Source organism: Hemicordylus capensis, chromosome 12, assembly GCF_027244095.1.
Source record: "Hemicordylus capensis ecotype Gifberg chromosome 12, rHemCap1.1.pri, whole genome shotgun sequence".
NCBI lineage: Eukaryota > Metazoa > Chordata > Lepidosauria > Squamata > Cordylidae > Hemicordylus > Hemicordylus capensis.
In genome coordinates, this window is record NC_069668.1 from 1,331,955 (window position 1) to 1,349,408 (window position 17,454).

At 53.5% G+C, this 17,454-nt stretch overlaps 1 protein-coding gene across 1 annotated transcript; it reads right to left on the bottom strand.

Moving 5' to 3' along the window:
• Positions 1 to 963: 963 nt before the first annotated feature.
• Positions 964 to 16,020, bottom strand: LOC128336135 (ras-like protein family member 10B). Its single transcript, XM_053275322.1, has 4 exons — positions 15,549 to 16,020; positions 8,784 to 9,158; positions 5,098 to 5,222; positions 964 to 3,806 (listed from the first exon to the last, which is right to left on the bottom strand). The coding sequence occupies exons 2-4, from the start codon at positions 8,997 to 8,999 to the stop codon at positions 3,536 to 3,538; spliced, it is 612 nt and encodes a 203-aa protein (XP_053131297.1). The 5' UTR covers positions 9,000 to 9,158; positions 15,549 to 16,020; the 3' UTR covers positions 964 to 3,535.
• Positions 16,021 to 17,454: the final 1,434 nt, after the last annotated feature.

Below are 17,454 nucleotides of genomic sequence, written 5' to 3' on the forward strand. Positions count from 1 at the left end.
TCAGCCACACCTCTCTGTTTGCTTTGCTTTTTCTCCTCCTGTCCACGATGATATGTCAGGAAAAAGTGGGGTGGTTGGGAGAGAGGTCAAGACCAGGCCAGCTGAAGTCTGCAGGGGAGATGACCCTGCGTCTCCTCCACTCCACAAACATGTTCTCACTCAGCCAAGCTCCTGGCCAAGAAGGAAGCGAAGAAGTTGGCCTGGCTCCCGGGAGGCTGGAGGGAGTCTCCTTGCTACCTGGCTCCCGGGGGGCTGGAGGGGGCCTCCTCGCTACCTGGCTCCCGGGGGGCTGGAGGGGGCCTCCTCGCTACCTGGCTCCCGGGGGGGGGCTGGAGGGGGCCTCCTCGCTACCTGGCTCCCGGGGGGGGGCTGGAGGGGGCCTCCTCGCTACCTGGCTCCCGGGGGGGGCTGGAGGGGGCCTCCTCGCTACCTGGCTCCCGGGGGGGGCTGGAGGGGGTCTCCTTGCTACCTGGCTCCCGGGGGGGCTGGAGGGGGCCTCCTTGCTACCTGGCTCCCGGGGGGGGGCTGGACGGAGTCTCCTTGCTACCTGGCTCCCGGGGGGCTGGAGGGGGTCTCCTTGCTATCTGGCTCCCAGGGGGCTGGAGGGGGTCTCCCTGCTACCTGGCTCCCGGGGGGGGGGGCTTGAGGGGGTCTCCTCCCTCCCAGCTTCTGCTGCTTTTCCTGGGGGAGAGGAGGGAATGAATGAAGCTTCTTTAAACAACGGAGCCCTTTTCAAACAATTAATTCAAGCTATAGGTCTACAATATACTAGGACCATATTGTCTGACACTTTGCTGTCAAGTTCCAGTCGGGTGGAGGTTGGGGTGGGAAATGCTTTGCAGGGGGCACACGTCCCCCCGCCTCAGAATCTCCCCTGCCATCTGGACATAGGCTTCCCCGCACCTGGACTGCTCACCTGACGGCACTTCCAAGATAGGAGAAACAAAGACAACGGAGACCGGGTTACAGAACAAGGGGGAAACAGACCTGATATTTCCTTTTAATTGACTCTTCATTCCATAACACCTCGTGCATTTTTTCAAGTGGTTTGATAGCAGCCTTAGAATGCCTCCCCCGAGAAATCCAGGAGGAAACAGCAAAAAATCTAGAAAAGCAAAACTCTTTCCCGGTTAGCAGGTTCTTTGGGAACAGGAAGAACTCCCCAACTTCTGAATCTTCTACCAAGACATCAGCCCCACCCCCACCCCCCTGAAATGCGAATAGCCAGTTCTGAGCCACATTTCCCATCCATCCATCTCCTCCAAAGGACAGGTACAGCACAGAGGTGTGGACTTGGCTTGGAATGAGGAATGAGAACCAGGTTGTATTGACGGCAGAAAAGAAAGCTTCGTTCACGCTCTGGGGTCTGACTTCTCTGACGTGGAAATGCAGAATTTGGAGAGAGGAATTTCGTGTGCCCACTTTCCTATCTCCCCTTCTGACGAAATGCCAGATGGGTGGGATGAAATACCAGATGGCCCGTAACTCAGTGGAAGAGCATCTGCTTTGCACGCAGAAGCTCCTGGATTCAATCCCTGGCAGCCTCCCCAGGTAGGGCTGGGAAAGACTCCTGCCTGAAACTTTGGAGAGATGCTGCCAGTCAGAGCTGACAAGCCTGAGCTAGATGGACCAAGGGTCTGACTCAGTGTAAGGCAGCTTCCTGTGACCATCACTAGGGAAGGACTGGCAGAGCATCCGCCTTGTAGGCAGAAGGTCTGAGGTCTGATTCCGGGCAGCCTCTCCAGGTAGGGGTGGGAAAGACCCCTGCCTGGATCTTTGGATCAATGACCCTGGGAAAGGAGTTCCCAGAAGTTGTTAACTACACCCGCCCCCTTCATCCCCAGCCAATGGCTGTTGCAGCTAGGGAGTCGTAGGAGTCGTAGTTGTTGTTTTATGGGTGTCTTATAATCTCTGTTTTAACTGTTAATTGATTTTGATTGTTTTGTTTTAATTGTAAACTGCCCTGAGCCATTTTGAAAGGGCGGTATAGAAACTGAATAAACAAACAAACAAACTTTGGTGGTCCAGCCCTGCTGACTGAGCAGAGGGGCCCCTTTTCAAAGTGGTGATTCTCTTCACTGAGCAGGGGGAGAGCAACTGGCCCTATCCGGCCCCAGCACAGCAGCCTTCCAGTGGCTGAGGCCAGTGTCTCTCTTAGGTTTCTTTCCTTTCTTTTTTTTAAGATTGTGAGCCCTTTGGGGACAGGCAGCCATTTCATTTATTTATATCAACGTAAACAGCTTTGAGAACTTTGGCTGGAAAACGGGATCTAAATATCCATTGAACTACAACTCCCAGGAGTTGTAGTTCAACAACAGCTGGACAGCCAAAATTGCTTAGCTCTGCTATACACGAATAAGGAATACGGGGAGAGATTTTCAAAAGAGAGAGACCACCACCGAAGAACGTGGACTGACCATCTATATAGCCAGCTTAGATTCCTTGGATTCCCAAGCACCAAGGTCGCTTTACAGAGGACAATTCTGAGCAACACGGCATAGATATTTTGCATGAACTTGAAAGAATCATCGGGGTATGCTACCTAAACGCCTCGTACACACATCCTGAAGGGGCCAGGACTGGCCCTGCTTCCTGGCTCCATTCTTGGAACAGGGACAGGGCCTAGTCAGGAGTGCCCCCCCCCCCGCACAATCTTCGGAATGCCCTCTGGCCAACCTGGATTTGTTGCACATCCTGTGTGAACGGGGTTGGGGTCTCTGTCCCTGCGTATTGGAAAGTACAGGAAATGGACGCACGGGTGCCATCCAGACCTCTGTGCACACGTAACCTGCACAACTCTGGTCCTCCAGCTGGACTACAACTCCCACCATCCCCAGCCACAGTGGCCAATAGTCAGGGAGTATGGGAGCCGTAGTCCAACAACAGTAGAGGGTTGAGGTTTTGCAGCCCTGATTCAGATCGTACTGGTCCCACACAGCAACATCCAACCTCTCCCAAGGTCATCTCCACATCTCCGAGGATCCCCACCCTTGAAAAATCCACCCACTTCCTTATCCTCACCCTCTCTTCAGATGACACTGAACCAGGAAGCAAGCCGCCGTGAACCACAGAGAGAGTCCCATCAGGCAGGATTTTCCTCCTAAATGTTGAGACATCCCTTCCCCACCCTTGACTGCGCCCCACCCCTTCGCAATTCCACGATCGGCAAATGCACAACCCCGCCACGGGTGCGGCAGCTCCCATCCCAGACAACTCCCAGAAGCCTTTCCTCCACCAGCCAAACCAGCATGGCGTCCAGTTCCCAAATGTGTGTCGGAAAACAACTAGAGTCTACAGTTCCAGGGATGTAGCCAGGAACCCTTAAAGACCAAACCTTGGGTGGGGTGGGCTGGGGGGTGGGAGAAACCCAAACAAAGAGAGAATCTCCACGGGACTGCAGGCAGCCATATTGGAAAAGAAAGTTGCTGGCCAGCTCGGTCTCCCGCCCGCCCCCTCTGCATCGAAAGAAGGTTCCAGGACACGTCGGGAGCAGTGGCCAAGGGAGTCCCCAGAGCCGCTGCCGGAAGGGGGTGTCTCACATAATGGTGCATCGGTTCCTGCGCAAGGCCCCCTGGAAGCGGATTGCGGTGTGGACGTGCTTGCAGCGGGCGCAGCCCACGCTCTTGAGGAGTTCGCTGAAGAGCAGGAGGATGTGCCAGTTGTACTTGGCCGAGCACTCGATGTAGCCACACTTCCAGGTCTTCTTCACCAGGTTGGAGACGTTCCAGCGGGGGATGACTCGGCCCTTCTGGAGGTCCCGCTTGTTCCCCACGATGATGATGGGCGTGTCGGAGGTGCCGATGACCCTGCCGGGAGAAAGGAGTGGGGTGAGCCATTGGCAGATATGGGCGGGGCTTGGGTTTCTATTATCCTTATCTAGTAATAAATATTACTAATAAATAATATTTATTATTCCTGGATATGGATGCAGGCAGGGATATGGACACGGATGCAGGCAGGGATACGGACGCAGGCAGGAGTGCCGCATCCGAAGTATCAAAGCTCCAGGCTTAGAATGCAAGTACAGCATTCATCAGATCACCAGCCATCAATAATAGCATTAATATTATTGACAGCAGCAATGATGTCCTCTAAGGGCATATGGGCAGGATATGGACATTTTGGGGAGGGGATCTGGTCTTTTGGTAGCAGGCATGGATTGTCGCCTTTGCTAAGCAGGGTCTGCCCTGGTTTGTAGTTGGATGGGAGGCTACATGTGGGCACTGTAAGGGATTCTCCTTAGGGGATGGGGGAAGAGCATCTGCTTTGCATGCAGAAAGTCCCAGGTTCCCTCCCTGGCAGCAGGTCCAGGTAGGGCTGAGAGAGACTCCTGCTTGGAACCTTGGAGAAGCCGCTGCCAATCTGGGTAGACAAGACTGAGCGAGATGGACCAAAGGCCTGACTCAGTAGAAGGCAGCTTCCTATCTTCCTGTGACAGTGTGTTCTACATCCAGTGGGTTCCCGTGCTGTTTGCACACCACCCAACATGACTATCTGACTATGGGGAACTTCCATGTCCAAGCAGCAGTATACCTCGGAATTCCAGTTCTTGGGTAGAGCAACAGCAGGGAGAACAAACAATAAGCAATAAAACAATAAATAAATAAATAAGAGGAGTTTTCTATAACCCCCCTCATTCTGCCAGACATGACTATCTGGCTATGGGAAACCTCCATGATCAGCAGCAGTATTCCTTAATACCTGGGAAGAGCAGCAGCAGGGAGAACAGATAATAAGCAATAAAATAATAATAATAAATAATAAATGAAGGAGGAGCAGGAAGGAGGGGGGAGCGTTCTATCGTTTCCTGCTCTCAAACCACCCAACTTGACTACCTGGCTATGGGGAACCTCGACTGGAATTCGATGCGAGTTCAGGCAAATCTGAATCGATTCAAACGGATCTCATTCGGTGCAAGCAGTGTTCAATCAACAACATAAGAATAAATAATAGGAGGAGGAGGAGATTGTAAAGTGCATATGGGCAGTGTGTTCTGTATCCCCCCAGGCTACCCCCACCTGAAAGGGATAGCAGGGTCCCCATTCCTTTTCTCGTTCCGGGTCCAGGGTGGGATGCAGGGCAGAGGTACAAGCTCACCTGGTCTCCAGGATCTGCTGCCGGATCGTCTTGACGTACTCAAAGCTGTCGAAACAACAGATGTCATAGACCAAGATGTAGGCGTGAACACTCCGGAGGCCACGACAACACACGTCCGCCCACTCCTGCGAGACAGAGAGAGAGAGAGAGAAAGGGACGGATCAGGGAACGGCGCCCCGGGCAACAGAGTGGAACCACCCACGGCTCAGTCCAGAGGGAGCCGTTCACTCCTGTGTGGTGGGACTGCTCACTTGTGCCAGCCAGCATCTGGATGCCTACGGCCGCAGAAAGGTTGCTTTTCTTCTGGCTGGGGTTGCTAACGGGACACAAACGATGGGTCAGGATAGGTTCTGGGGGTGCAGAAATGGCAGAAGGAGAATCTCGGATGCTGAAGACCAGGCAACCAAACGGTACATAGGACAGGAGAGGAGAGCTGGTCTTGTGGTAAAGGTACAGTGTGCCCACGAGTCGGTGTCAACTCGTCCCTGGGCTTGTCTTGGGTAGAATAGAGGGGCAGTTGACCATTGCCTTCTCCTGCGCAGTCTGAGAGGATGCCTTTCAGCATCTTCCCATATTGCTGCTGCCCAGTGTCGTTGTTTCCCATAATCTGGGAAACAGACCAGCGGGGATTCGAACCAGCAACCTCTGGCTTGCTAGTCATTTCCCCGCTGCGTACTGTCTGCAAAATGGCATTGGGGTTTAAAAGCACTAGCCGAACCCACACAGAGCGCCTGTGTTGCTCTCCTTGCACACCCCGCCACAGCCCCTGCTTTATTGCTCAGTGTCAGCCACCCACTCCCCACCGGTCCCTCGCCCGCCCCCTGCCCGCCGCACCCTCGCTCCCCTCCTCCTCTTCCCTGTCTGCATATGGAATCCTCTCTGCCCAATCACCATGGTGCTTCTGTTCTGTTACCTCCTATTGGTAAAGCACTGGGTGGGTGGGGCTTGCCACATACAACCTTGGCGTATTTTCTCTCTCTCTCTCTCTCTCTCTGGTGTACCGGTCGCAAATCCCATGTGTGGCAGCTCTCGCGAGAGTTTGTGGAGCGAGCTGCCGGCAGGGGAAGAGGAAAGCGGCAGTGGGCGGGCAGGCAGAGAAAGAGGCGGCAGTCGGGGGGATGGGTGGGTGGGAAAAATGAGAGGCGCAGATGTTCTGCACCCGGCCCAGCGAATATATATAGATTTCTTACATTCACAGTCTGATGCCAAGAGCAAAACCAATTTCTGCGTGGCTCAGACCAATGTGACGTCTGTTTACATTTTTTTAATCTGTCCATCTTGGACCTTCCGCCTCCAAAGCAAACGTTCTCCCGGTGAGCTATGGACCTTCCCTAAGGAACTGTCTGTTCCTTAGTCTGACCTTGGTCAATCGAACTCAGTCGTGCCTACCCTGACCGGCAGCAGCTCCCCAAAATTTCATATGGGTCTTTCCCAGCTCTCCCGGACGACGCCGGAGCTTAAACCTAGGGCCTTGTACATACAAAGGAGGTCCTCTACTCTATTGCCCTACAGCTCTTCCACTCCAGATTTTGCTTTAGGGATATGCAAAAATAAATAAAAAAATCGAGCCAATCCATTCAAATTCGACTTGAAACTGCACGGAATGAGAGTCATTTCAATTGATTCGAATTCGCCTGAACTCCCATCAAACGCAGTTCAAATGCAAGTGGATTCTATTCGGGTTCAGGCAAATTGGAACCGATTCAAACGGAGCCCATTCTGCGCCAGCAGTTTTGGGTCGAATCCATTCAAATTCGAATCGATTCGGCCGGACGTTGCGCACCTCCCTCTTTTACTGTGGCATCTTCATTGTGATGCCACTGGAAAGGAGGATTTTGCTACAAATTGTGCTCTGAGCAGCCTCACACAGACAGACTTGCCTCCAGACGCGTCTGGAAGTCAGCATTTGCGGCTTCGACTCTCTTCGGGAGGCCCCTTCTTCCCGTCTCCAGGGAAAGCATTTCCCTTCTCTAGATGCCTCCATCTGCTCCTTCCCTGACAACCCACTCACCCCTGGTGCATTTCAAGGCGGGAACCCAGCTGAGGATGTCACCGCCGTATGTCCCCGCCGAGCATTTCTCCTCTGCTATTTCCTGCCTGCCTCTTGCACTGACGTTTCTTCCCCACACACAGATCTCGGCTTCTCCTCCTCCTCCATTCTGAAGGAGGATGCATCCTCCTCTCCTTCTCAGGGGAGAGAAAGAGAACCTCTGATTCTTCACCCTACAGTCCCAAGAGCAACCCTGAAAGCCGCATTGCAACCTTTGGAATCATAGAATATCAGCGTTCTCAAGGTCCCAGGTTCAATCCCTGGCAGCACCTCCAGATTTGAGGGGAGGGGGACCTCCTGCCCGAAACCGTGGAGAGCTGCTGCCAGTCAGTGCAGACAATCCTGAGCAAGATGGACCAAGGGTCTGACTCAGTCGGCAGGAGCTTCCTATATCCCTACACTGTGGAAATGCGCATTCTGCTTCCTTATTTGACCTTCTGAAAACTATTTGTGGCCACAGCGTCACCGACATTGTTAACTTGTTTATTATTAAGAGTCAGCATTTCCAGGGCAATCCTACGCACGGTTACCCAGAAACTCTGCTGCGTTTGATGGGGCCTTCTCCCAAATAAGTGGCCTCAAACTCAGCCATTTATTAGATTAATTAATGTTATAAAAAAACCTTTAAAAAAAACAAAAAACAAGAGGTGCTCCCCTTGAGCTAACCAGCAGAGATTTAAAAGGTTTCAATTGTTCCGAATGCAAAAGCCGCAAGTCTTGAACGAGGCATCCTCTATGCAAAAAGAGAGAGAATGCCTCTTCTGCAACAGTGCACGCATACATCGTGGCAAGGGCCAGCTTAGAAGATGGGGGGCCCCTTGCAAGTGAGAGGAAGGAGAATGCCTCTTTCAAGGTGGTACGTGAATATAGCAAAGCTGGTGCCTGTTCAAAGGGGGTGTTCTCTCTCACATGGGAGGGGAAGGGGAATGGGTCTTCTCCAGTGTTCAAAGAAGCACTCCAGTTTCAGGTGACAGAGACACGTCCACTAGGCAGACACGTGATCGCCTGGGGGCACCCAATCCAGCGGGGTGAGTAAACAGTGCCAGATGGGAAGATTCGCCCTGCCCCCCAAAGAGCCTGCACATTCTGCACCCCCAAAACACAGTGCCCCTTGCTCCTTGCCCCTCAACCCCTGCATAAACAGCTAGTCATTTCAGCCGCACTCCCTCCCTTGAAGATGAATTGCCTGCCCCAGCATGCTTTGCAAAAAGAAAATGGTCTCCAAGTGGATTTCCAAATTAACAGCAGCACCTTTTCATCTCTGACGTGTTACGGGTTTTCACCCCATAATAGACTTTGGAACTCTCTCCCACTGGATCCTCAACCCAGTGCGGGCAAGTCATTCGCTGGCCATCTGCACAAGCTGACGTGACCTCGGGAATGAGCAGCCTGCACAACTCACGTTAGAACCTCCATTGCTATAGGGTATGAAATAGCAGCCGGCTTTGCGGTCATGCCCATGAGCGGTTGTCGCATATGCACACTAGAGACAAGATGAGCCTATGCCACACTCAGATTTGTTGGACTACAACTCCCATCATCCCTCTGCCTCAATTGTGTTGTTGTCACACATGCACCCCCTAGTGCAGCGATGACTGCGGGAAATGAAAAGCGATGAAAGCGGCGAGACACTTACCTGCAGGGTGTTGACTGGGAAAGAGGTGATGGGCGGGAAGTCCATGATCTGAAGGTCGTGGACGTGGCCGTTCATGACCACGGCGGGCAGGTAGATCCGGCGGGCCGTGGTGGGCACGCAGACCTCGCTGAACTCGTTGTAGAGGAACTGGCGGACAATGGCACTCTTGCCGACTCCCTGAGCACCCAGCACGGCAATCTTGAACGTTGTCACCATGCCTCCCGGCCGCGGCCCCCCTGCGCAACGAGGCGATCGGCTCCTTGGCACAGTCCGCGGCCTTTGCGACGCTACCAAGAAGGCCCCCGGGCTGCATATTCCGGCAGCTGCAGGTTCAGCCACAGTCAGGAACCATTTCCTCGCTGGCTCAGCCTGTCACTGGGAGACCAAACAAAAAGGGCTTCGTCAGACTCAAGAATGTGGGGGGTTCAAGATGGACAAAAGGAAGCAAGTCATTGCAAAGCACTGACCCAACTTGCAGCAAATGGCCACTGCTTTAGACCACCTACCTACCTACCTTCCTTCCTTCCTCCCTTCCTAAGATTAGTTAACGAGCACAACAGAACCTCCAGGTTCAGGAGCAGCCTACCCCTGAATACCAGTTGCTGAATACTACCCTTCTTCCTCCCCTTCTGCAGCAGACGCATCGCTGATTACTATTTGTTACCCATCAGATGGGTAACAAATAGTGCGGCTGCAGTGTGGGGAGTATCTGTAGACCCCCTGGGAGCCCTTCAAGGATCCCTAGGGGTAACAGAAGTACCCCCTCTTGGGAACCTGTGGTCTAGTAACCAAAAAAACCCACTTCCCCCAGTTTCGCTTCCAGTTTGTTTGTTTGTTAATTTAACATATTTTTATACTGCCCAAAACTTACGTCTCCGGGTGGTTTACAACAAAATAAAAAACAGAAAGTAAAACATTAGTTAAATCAAAAACAAACAATTTTTAAAATTACAATTCAATTCTTAAATATTTTTTTTTAACCCCTGCCCCCAATTCTTTCCTTTTAAATCTGAGGATGGGTTGTCTAAATTCAGAGTCGTCCTTCTTTGGGATAAATAGAGGCATAACCTGTATTTAACTTCTGTCTTTTAAGGCATTGTCTTAAATTCAGTCATCTCCGATTCGGGTAAATATGGAATGTTGCATCGGATGACCATGCATTGGGTAGGTTCAGACGTGACACGGAACCATGGTTTGTTGTATCTAGGGCTTTTCAAAGAAACCTGGATTGGCACCACAAAGGACTGCCATGTTTGTTTTGCCATATCTTGGTTTCTTTGGGTTGCGCCCATGGTCTCCTTGCTTCCCATGGTCAAGGCTGGCCTCTCTTTATACAACAGCCCTGCGAGGGTGGAGCTACTGGAACAGAGGTTAAATATAACAAATCTATAAGAACCATATACAAAGCTATGGTGCGGCCACACCTGGAGTACTGCGTACAGTTCTGGTCGCCACATCTAAAGGAGGACATTGTAGAACTGGGAAAGGTGCAGAAGAGGGCAACCCAGATGATCAGGGGCCTGGAGCACCTTCCTTATGAGGCAAGGCTACAACCCCTGGGGCTGTTTAGTTTAGAAAAAAGACAACTGCGGGGAGATATGATAGAGGTCTATAAAATCATGCATGGGGTGGAGAACGTGGATGGAGAGAAATTCTTCTCCTTCTCCCATCACACTAGAACCAGGGGCCATCCCATGAAACTGATTGCCAAGAAAATTAGGATCGATAAAAGGACTTCCTCACATCGTACATAATTAGACAGTGGAACTCTCTGCCATGAGGTGCAGTGATGGCCACCAACTTGGATGACTTTAAGCAGGGCTTGGACAGATTTGGGGGGAGGACAGGTCTATCAGTGGCTACTAGTTTTTATGGCTAGAGGTGGCCTCCAGTACGAGGCCGCTGAACACCAATTACAGGGCAGCAACAGCAGAAAAGAGGGCTTGCCCTCCCCTCTTGCCTTTGGGCTTCCCAGAGGCATCTGGTGGGCCACTGTGGCAAAGAGGGTGCTGGCCTAGAGAGGCAGCCGGGGGCCTGATCCAGCCGGGCTGTTCCTCATGTTAAAGCCCAACAGTAGATCCAGGCTACGAGAAACCAAACTTTGGGTTCAGACTGTGGTCCGAGTGCCTGGAACCAACCGGTCTGCTGACAGGCGTAGGTTCAGAAATACACACTATCCATACATAGTTCCGCGAAACGGCCATCGCTCAGTGCGACATCGGACTCTCCCCCAGGGAGAGAGAAACGGCGGCAGGGGGGAAGGGGGCCGACTGAAGGTCACCTTAACTCGGGAACTGGCCAGGTCTGCAAGGATACGGAGAACGACAGCCAGATTGAAAAGCCAGAGAAGCCTGGCGGAAGTTAATTAAACTCCCCGCTGTATCACTCCGATGCGGGTCTGATGTAAATTGCTCGAACCAATCTTTCCAATGTCATCAAGGCGACAACGTGTTAATTTAGGAGGCCGGCCGGGGAAATGATCTTCTCAACCTCCCTCTTGTTCTGCCGGAAAACCATGTCAGTCCAGGAATTGCACTCTCCACAGCTGCCTCCGAAAAGAGAGGACAAGCCCCGGATCGCGGGATATGGATTAACTCCTCCTCTTTCAACACCTGTGCCGTACAGGTAAAGCCATCCGGCGTCAGTGTTGCAAACGGATATATTCCCGTTCATCCCTGAGATGAACGGGATCTGTTCATCCCTGAGAACAGATGCTTGTGACGGAAGCAAAGAGCTTTAAAACAGGGGTTTGCAGACACCCCCACCCTGCTGGGTGCTGCTGGACTGCACCTCCCGTCATCCCCTGCTGCTGCAACTGGGGAGCAATGGGAGTTGTAGTCCAACACCGAAGAGCCCAAGTTGGAGGACTCTGGGGTTAGAAGACTGCTCAGTCCTGCGTTCCAGCCCCACCACACTTTCTCATGCTTTCCCTCCCCTGCAAACTATTTTATCTGCATCTGCTTTGGGATGCGTGTGACTTTTAAAAAACTTCTATAATGTGTGTTTTTCTTACTGGTTCTTGGTGACTACCACTACACTGTTTAATGGTTGCATGCTTTTAAATGGGTTCTCTGATTGTTGCTCGGGCTGGAGGCATGGTATGATTTTATTATTTCAGCGCTGTATATTTTATCTGTTTTTGTTTCGCTGTGGCCTCATGATAAAGCCCATCATCAGCCTAGATCCAGGTCACTAAAAACCGGAACATAGGAAGCTTGCCATATACTGAGTCAGACCCTTGGTCCATCTAGCTCAGGATTGTCTTCACAGACTGGCAGCAGCTTCTCCAAGCTTGCAGACAGCAGGAATCTCTCTCAGCCCTATCTTGGAGATGCTGCCAGGCAGAGAACTTGGAACCTTGATGCTCTTTCCAGAGCGGATATTCCAAAGGGGAATATCATATCCATAAAGTTATGGCTGGGGATGATGGGAATTGTAGTCCAGCCACATCTGCTGAACCCTGTTTCTCAGCACCGCAGGATGAGAGCCCCGTTTTATTCCACTGTTGTTTTCCTTTTGCCCGGAGAACAATTGCGATGTGGCCAACCAATAAAGTTATTATTTTCATTATTCTATTCTTTCCCTGGTCCATTCCACACCGGCCCCCTCTGTGTTGAATTCTAGATTGTAAGCTCCTCGGAGCAAGGACCTCTCCTCCTATACACTGCAGAGGGGCTTCACTGTCACATACAGAACATTCTCATTTTCTCCAAACAGAATCCCAGCCTTTTCGATCCTGCAACCATAAATGGAGCTTCCTCCCTGCAAGGAACCCTGGGAAACACACACAGTTTTGCAGGAAAGCATCCTGAATCCGGAAGAGATCCTAGCATCGAGCCGACCTTTCACAGAGCCACCCTCCTGAAATCTGCGCCAGTGTCCTCTCCCCTCTCCAGAAACAGACACAGAAATGACCACCCGGTTTTAAGAAATCTGCAAGGCACAGCTCCTGCATTTGGGGCATATGTTGCTGGGTCTTTGCTAGCAGAAGCCATTTCCACAAGGTGAACGCAGAGAGAGACGCAGCTCTCTAGAAGACAAGGCCCCCAACTGGGATTTGCGACAGATCTAACAAAAATCTCAGGGCGAGGGGCTTCCCGGGGGCTGCATTTGAGTCCTTCCCGAGTCCGCGGCGCTGACCCAGGCTCTCCGAAGGGCCCCTTTAATCCTTAATCCTGTTTTTGAAAGCGGAGGGAAAGCGAAGAAAGCAGCGGAAAGCGATCCGGTTCGCCAGCCAGAGACCGGTGCGAGCAAAGAATCTCTGCAGGCCCGAGTGCAAAGATGTCTTGCAGATCTCCTCCGATTCGGGTCCCCGGATCTTGTTGGCTTGCAACTCCCATCACTCTCATTGCGGTGGCAGTGGATGATGGTAGTTGTTGTCCGATGGCTGGGGACCCCAGGTTGAGAAACCCTGTAGTACCGGGATAAAGCAGCCCAGGAGAATCCAAGATTCCACCAGGATCTTTCAGACCCTGCCACATTCCACACAAGATATGACCAAGGCCCAGAGTGGGCATTGGGGTCAGATCCACCCCAGCTCCACCTGAGACGTCAGATGAAACTAGTTTGGAATTCAGAAGTTAGCAGTCCTCAATATTAGGGACTTAGGATCATGCATCGAGCCAGGTGAAGATGGCAGACATTAGAAACAGACCAAGGCTCTGTCAGGAACACCCTGCGGGACAAAACCCAAGGACATCCATCCAGCCCAGTGCCCTGTTTCCAACAGGGGGCAGCCAGATACAGAGGCCCTGAAGTCAACAGCCCTGCCTTGCTGTTACCACCCTGGCAAACTGGGGCGCTTCTCCTCTCCCCTTGGCTCCAAATAAACGGCCCTTGATGGCAACGGCCAGCCTCCTACCTGGTTTAAGGGCCGTTACACAGTTCCATCCCTGGCAGCATCTCCAGTTAGGCCTGGGACAGACCCCTGCCCGAAAGCTGGGCGAGCTGCTACCAGCCAGTGTCGACAGTACTGAGCTAGATGGACCGCGCCCGCTTCCTAAGCACAGGATTAAATAAATAAAATAAATACAAATAATAAAACAAAGAGGCCTTCACTGGGAGAAATCGGGTGCCCAGGAGACATTGCCTGATTCGCGAGAAAACATTCTGACTGGCTGATCCCCCAGATTAGCCTGCCATGGGGCCGAAAGAAACCTCACCTCACCAACACATCCACAGAGCCCCGACAGCTCTGGGAGGAGGCTCGAGTCAGTGAGCCCAGCTGCATCGACAAGAGGGACGCCGGGTCCCCGGCCGATCTCCGCCAGCCTCTACCCACGAGCAAACACACCCACTCCGTGTCCAGACCTCGGCGTACAGGCGGCAAATCGGAATGTCCACTTTCCACTCTCACGCAGCGCACCGGATGCCCAGATCAGAATCTCAGCCCCCCACACTACAACGCCCATCACCCCTGGTGGGACGGTGGGGGCAGAGGCCCGATGGCACCGGACATCAGCTGCTCCATCCGCCGGGGACGGTGTCCCAGTGGCCTTTGGCTGGGGATGATGGGAGTTGTAGTCAAGCTCTGGGAACCCCCGTTCCAGGGAACTCTGCTCAGAGAGACCCACAGGCCTAGGGAGAGAAATGGCAAGGCCACAATCGAGGCTCACTGCTGGGCACCTCGTGTGGTGGAGGGGTTTCCTTCTCCGATATGAGGTGGCAGCCGCCTCGGTACGAACCGGCCTCTCCGAGACCCCTACTGTCAGCCGCCACCCCCCTGGCCCACCAGTTGGCGGCTCTCTGGACCAGTTCCAGGGAAACAAACCCAACATGTATCTACCGCTTTGCAACAAAAGTTTCCAAAGTGGCTTATATTACAGAAATACTAAATAAATAAGATGGAAAAGCAACCTCTCTCTCTCTCTCGATCACACACACACACACACACACACACGACCCACAGAAACCCTCTGGCCACCTGCAGGCCCTATGGAAAGGGAGGACGGGCACAGACCACCGCACACACCCCCACCGGGGACCCCAAGATCTGGGGTTCGGACCCACGGCGTCCCATTTCAGACGCACACCCTCCTCCTGCTCTCCAAAGCAATCCAACACCCCCTTTGGGTTTTTGCAGCCATTAATCCAGGATCTTGCCCCCAAGTGACGGGCACTGTGCAGGGAGCCCCAGACACACACTTCAACGACTGGTTTTGGGGGGGAAGGGGAGAAGTCGGCAGGGATAGCCCACGGCTCTTGCTCTCTGGCTACCGAGGGCCCGTCTTCCATCCCGGGACCTTTGACTCCTCACCACTCACCACCACAGCTGCAGCTGAACCTCACCTCCGCCTTCTCTCCATGGGGGCGCCAAACCAGTTCCTGCCCCACAGATCTGTTTGCAGTGGGGGGGGGTCCTGTAGTCTCCAAAGCTCTCAGCCCCACTGCCCAAATCTCACTCTGGCCTCTCAGCGGCTAGCCACCCTCAAAGGGAATCCTAGCCCCGCTTTCCAACTTCGTGACCCACAGACCCCTCCGCTCAACGTTATCTTCCCCCCACCATTTTAAAACCCAAACATTTTAAAACACACCACCGTGTTAGCACTTGGGATCGACCAGAGCTGGATCAACTCCCCCCCCCCACATTTTTGGGCAGCCCCAAACTTTTAGGCTGGCTCCACAGGCCTGTCGTCCAAAGGACAGGTACACCTTGGAGAGCTCACCTGTGTGGCATCCTTGCCTGCTGTGCTCGAAGGTGAAAAGGTCCCCCCCCCGCTCCCATTCCCCCCCTCTCCTCCCCCCACAAGCCCCCCCCGCACTTACCTTGCAATGCCTCCAGGTGCACTGCCTCCTCCCCACGGCGGCAAAGCGTCTCCTACGCTGGACCCCCAAATCTTGGCCGAGCTGGGGGGCCCGGCTGGCTGCAGGGGAGGGAGGATCTTCCATCCAGCAATCCCACCCAGATCTCGGGAAGCCAAAGGGTGGGTGTCTGCAGAAATCAAATTGGGGGTTTTTGGGGTGGTTTTTTTTTTTTTTTTTTTTTGGCGGGGTGTATTATTTTGCAGCTAATTGCAGGCAAGCAATTCCCTCGGCCGGGAGAAGTCCTGGGGGGCGGCTGGGCACGGCTGCCGGCAGCAATCCGCGGCCGTCTGGGTTATCCTCCGGAATGCTGGAGCCATGACACGGCCCATTCCTTCCCCCTCGGTGTGTTGCCTCCTTGCCTTCCTTGGGCGATGCAGGGCTGGCAGCTCATTTGGAAAGATGAGAGGTGTGTGTGTGTGAGTGGGGGGGGGGGAGAGTTAGGAAATCTCCTGCCACCGATTACAGATCCTCAGGGTCACAAAGCCTGCCGTGTTCCTTGTTTAATGGGGTGGGGGGAGAGGGCAAGCTGGCCCAGGTTCATCCCTAGCTCCTCTGCGTCGCCCCTGGCAACATCTCCATCAGAACGGCCCTGCTGGATCAGGCCCAAGGAGGCCCATCGAGCCCAGCGTCCTTGTTCCCCACAGTGGCCCACCAGATGCCTCTGGGGAGCCCACAGGCAAGAGGGGAGGGCAGGCCCTCTCCCCCGCTGCTAGGGCTCCCCTGCAACTGTAGACTGCCCCTGAAGCTGGAGGTGCCATAGAGCCATCAGGACCAGCCGCCATTGACAGCCCCGTCCTCCACAGTGGTGGCCATGACATCTTGTGGCAATGGATCCTTTAGGTTATTCGTCTTGCTCCGTGTGGAATTTGTTACCCAAGGCCTTCCTTTTTGTCAGGCCTGAATGTCCTGGCTATCGGTTACAGGGGGTAGCCCCTGGTTCTGGGAGGAAGGGCTCCTGCCTGAAATCTTGGAGAGATGCTGCCGGCCAGTGCAGACAACCCTGAGCCAAGTGGGCCAGTGGTCTGACTCAGTATAAAGCTGCTTCCTACGCCGGAGCTTAGGGGAGCAGTCAGACGGAAAGAAGCCAGTTGTGGGTTCTCTTGAGCAAGGGGATGAACGCTGAGCATGTTCTCCAACTCCTGTTGCCAAGAATTTAAATATATACATTAAGTTTGGAGCTGGAAGTGCAGATCAATCTAAGGCAGGGATTCCCAACCCAAGTCAGTGGTGGGACTACAAATCCCACCACCACCTGCCAGAAGCTGTCGCCCTCAGCCATAATGAGAATGGTGGGGATTGTCGTAGAATTTTAGAGCTGGGAGGGGCACCTAGCAGTCTTCTAGTCTAACCCCTTGATCCGGGAGGAACTAGCTACAGAAGCCCTGGCCGGTGGCCGTGGATCCTGTTTGAAGACCTCCAGGGAAGGAGAGCCTACAACTTCATGAGGCAGACTGTTCCACCGTTGAACGGCTCTGTCCGGAAATGCCCCATGTCTAGCCTAAACCTGCTCTTCCGTTCCAACCCATCCGCTCTTCTGCGTCTCTCCTCGGGAGCAACAGAGAACAGGTTTGCGCCTTCCGCACAACGGCCCTCCAGCGCTTGGAAGTCGCCACTCGTATCCCCTGCCCCTGCCCTTCTCTTCTCCGAGCCATCCGCCTTCCTGCAGAGAATCCACAGAACTGCCCACCCGATGGGGAGGAGGCCCGATGCATCTCTGAGCGAGTCCTTGCTTGCTTTCCGCCCCTGGGCACGTGTGCATATGAAACTCTGCGCCTCTGCCATTGAAGGAGAAACGCGGCAGAACTACCTGCTCTGGGAGGAGTCTGTCCGTTGGCCTCTGCGTGAGTCCCTGGCCCGTCTTTCCCCT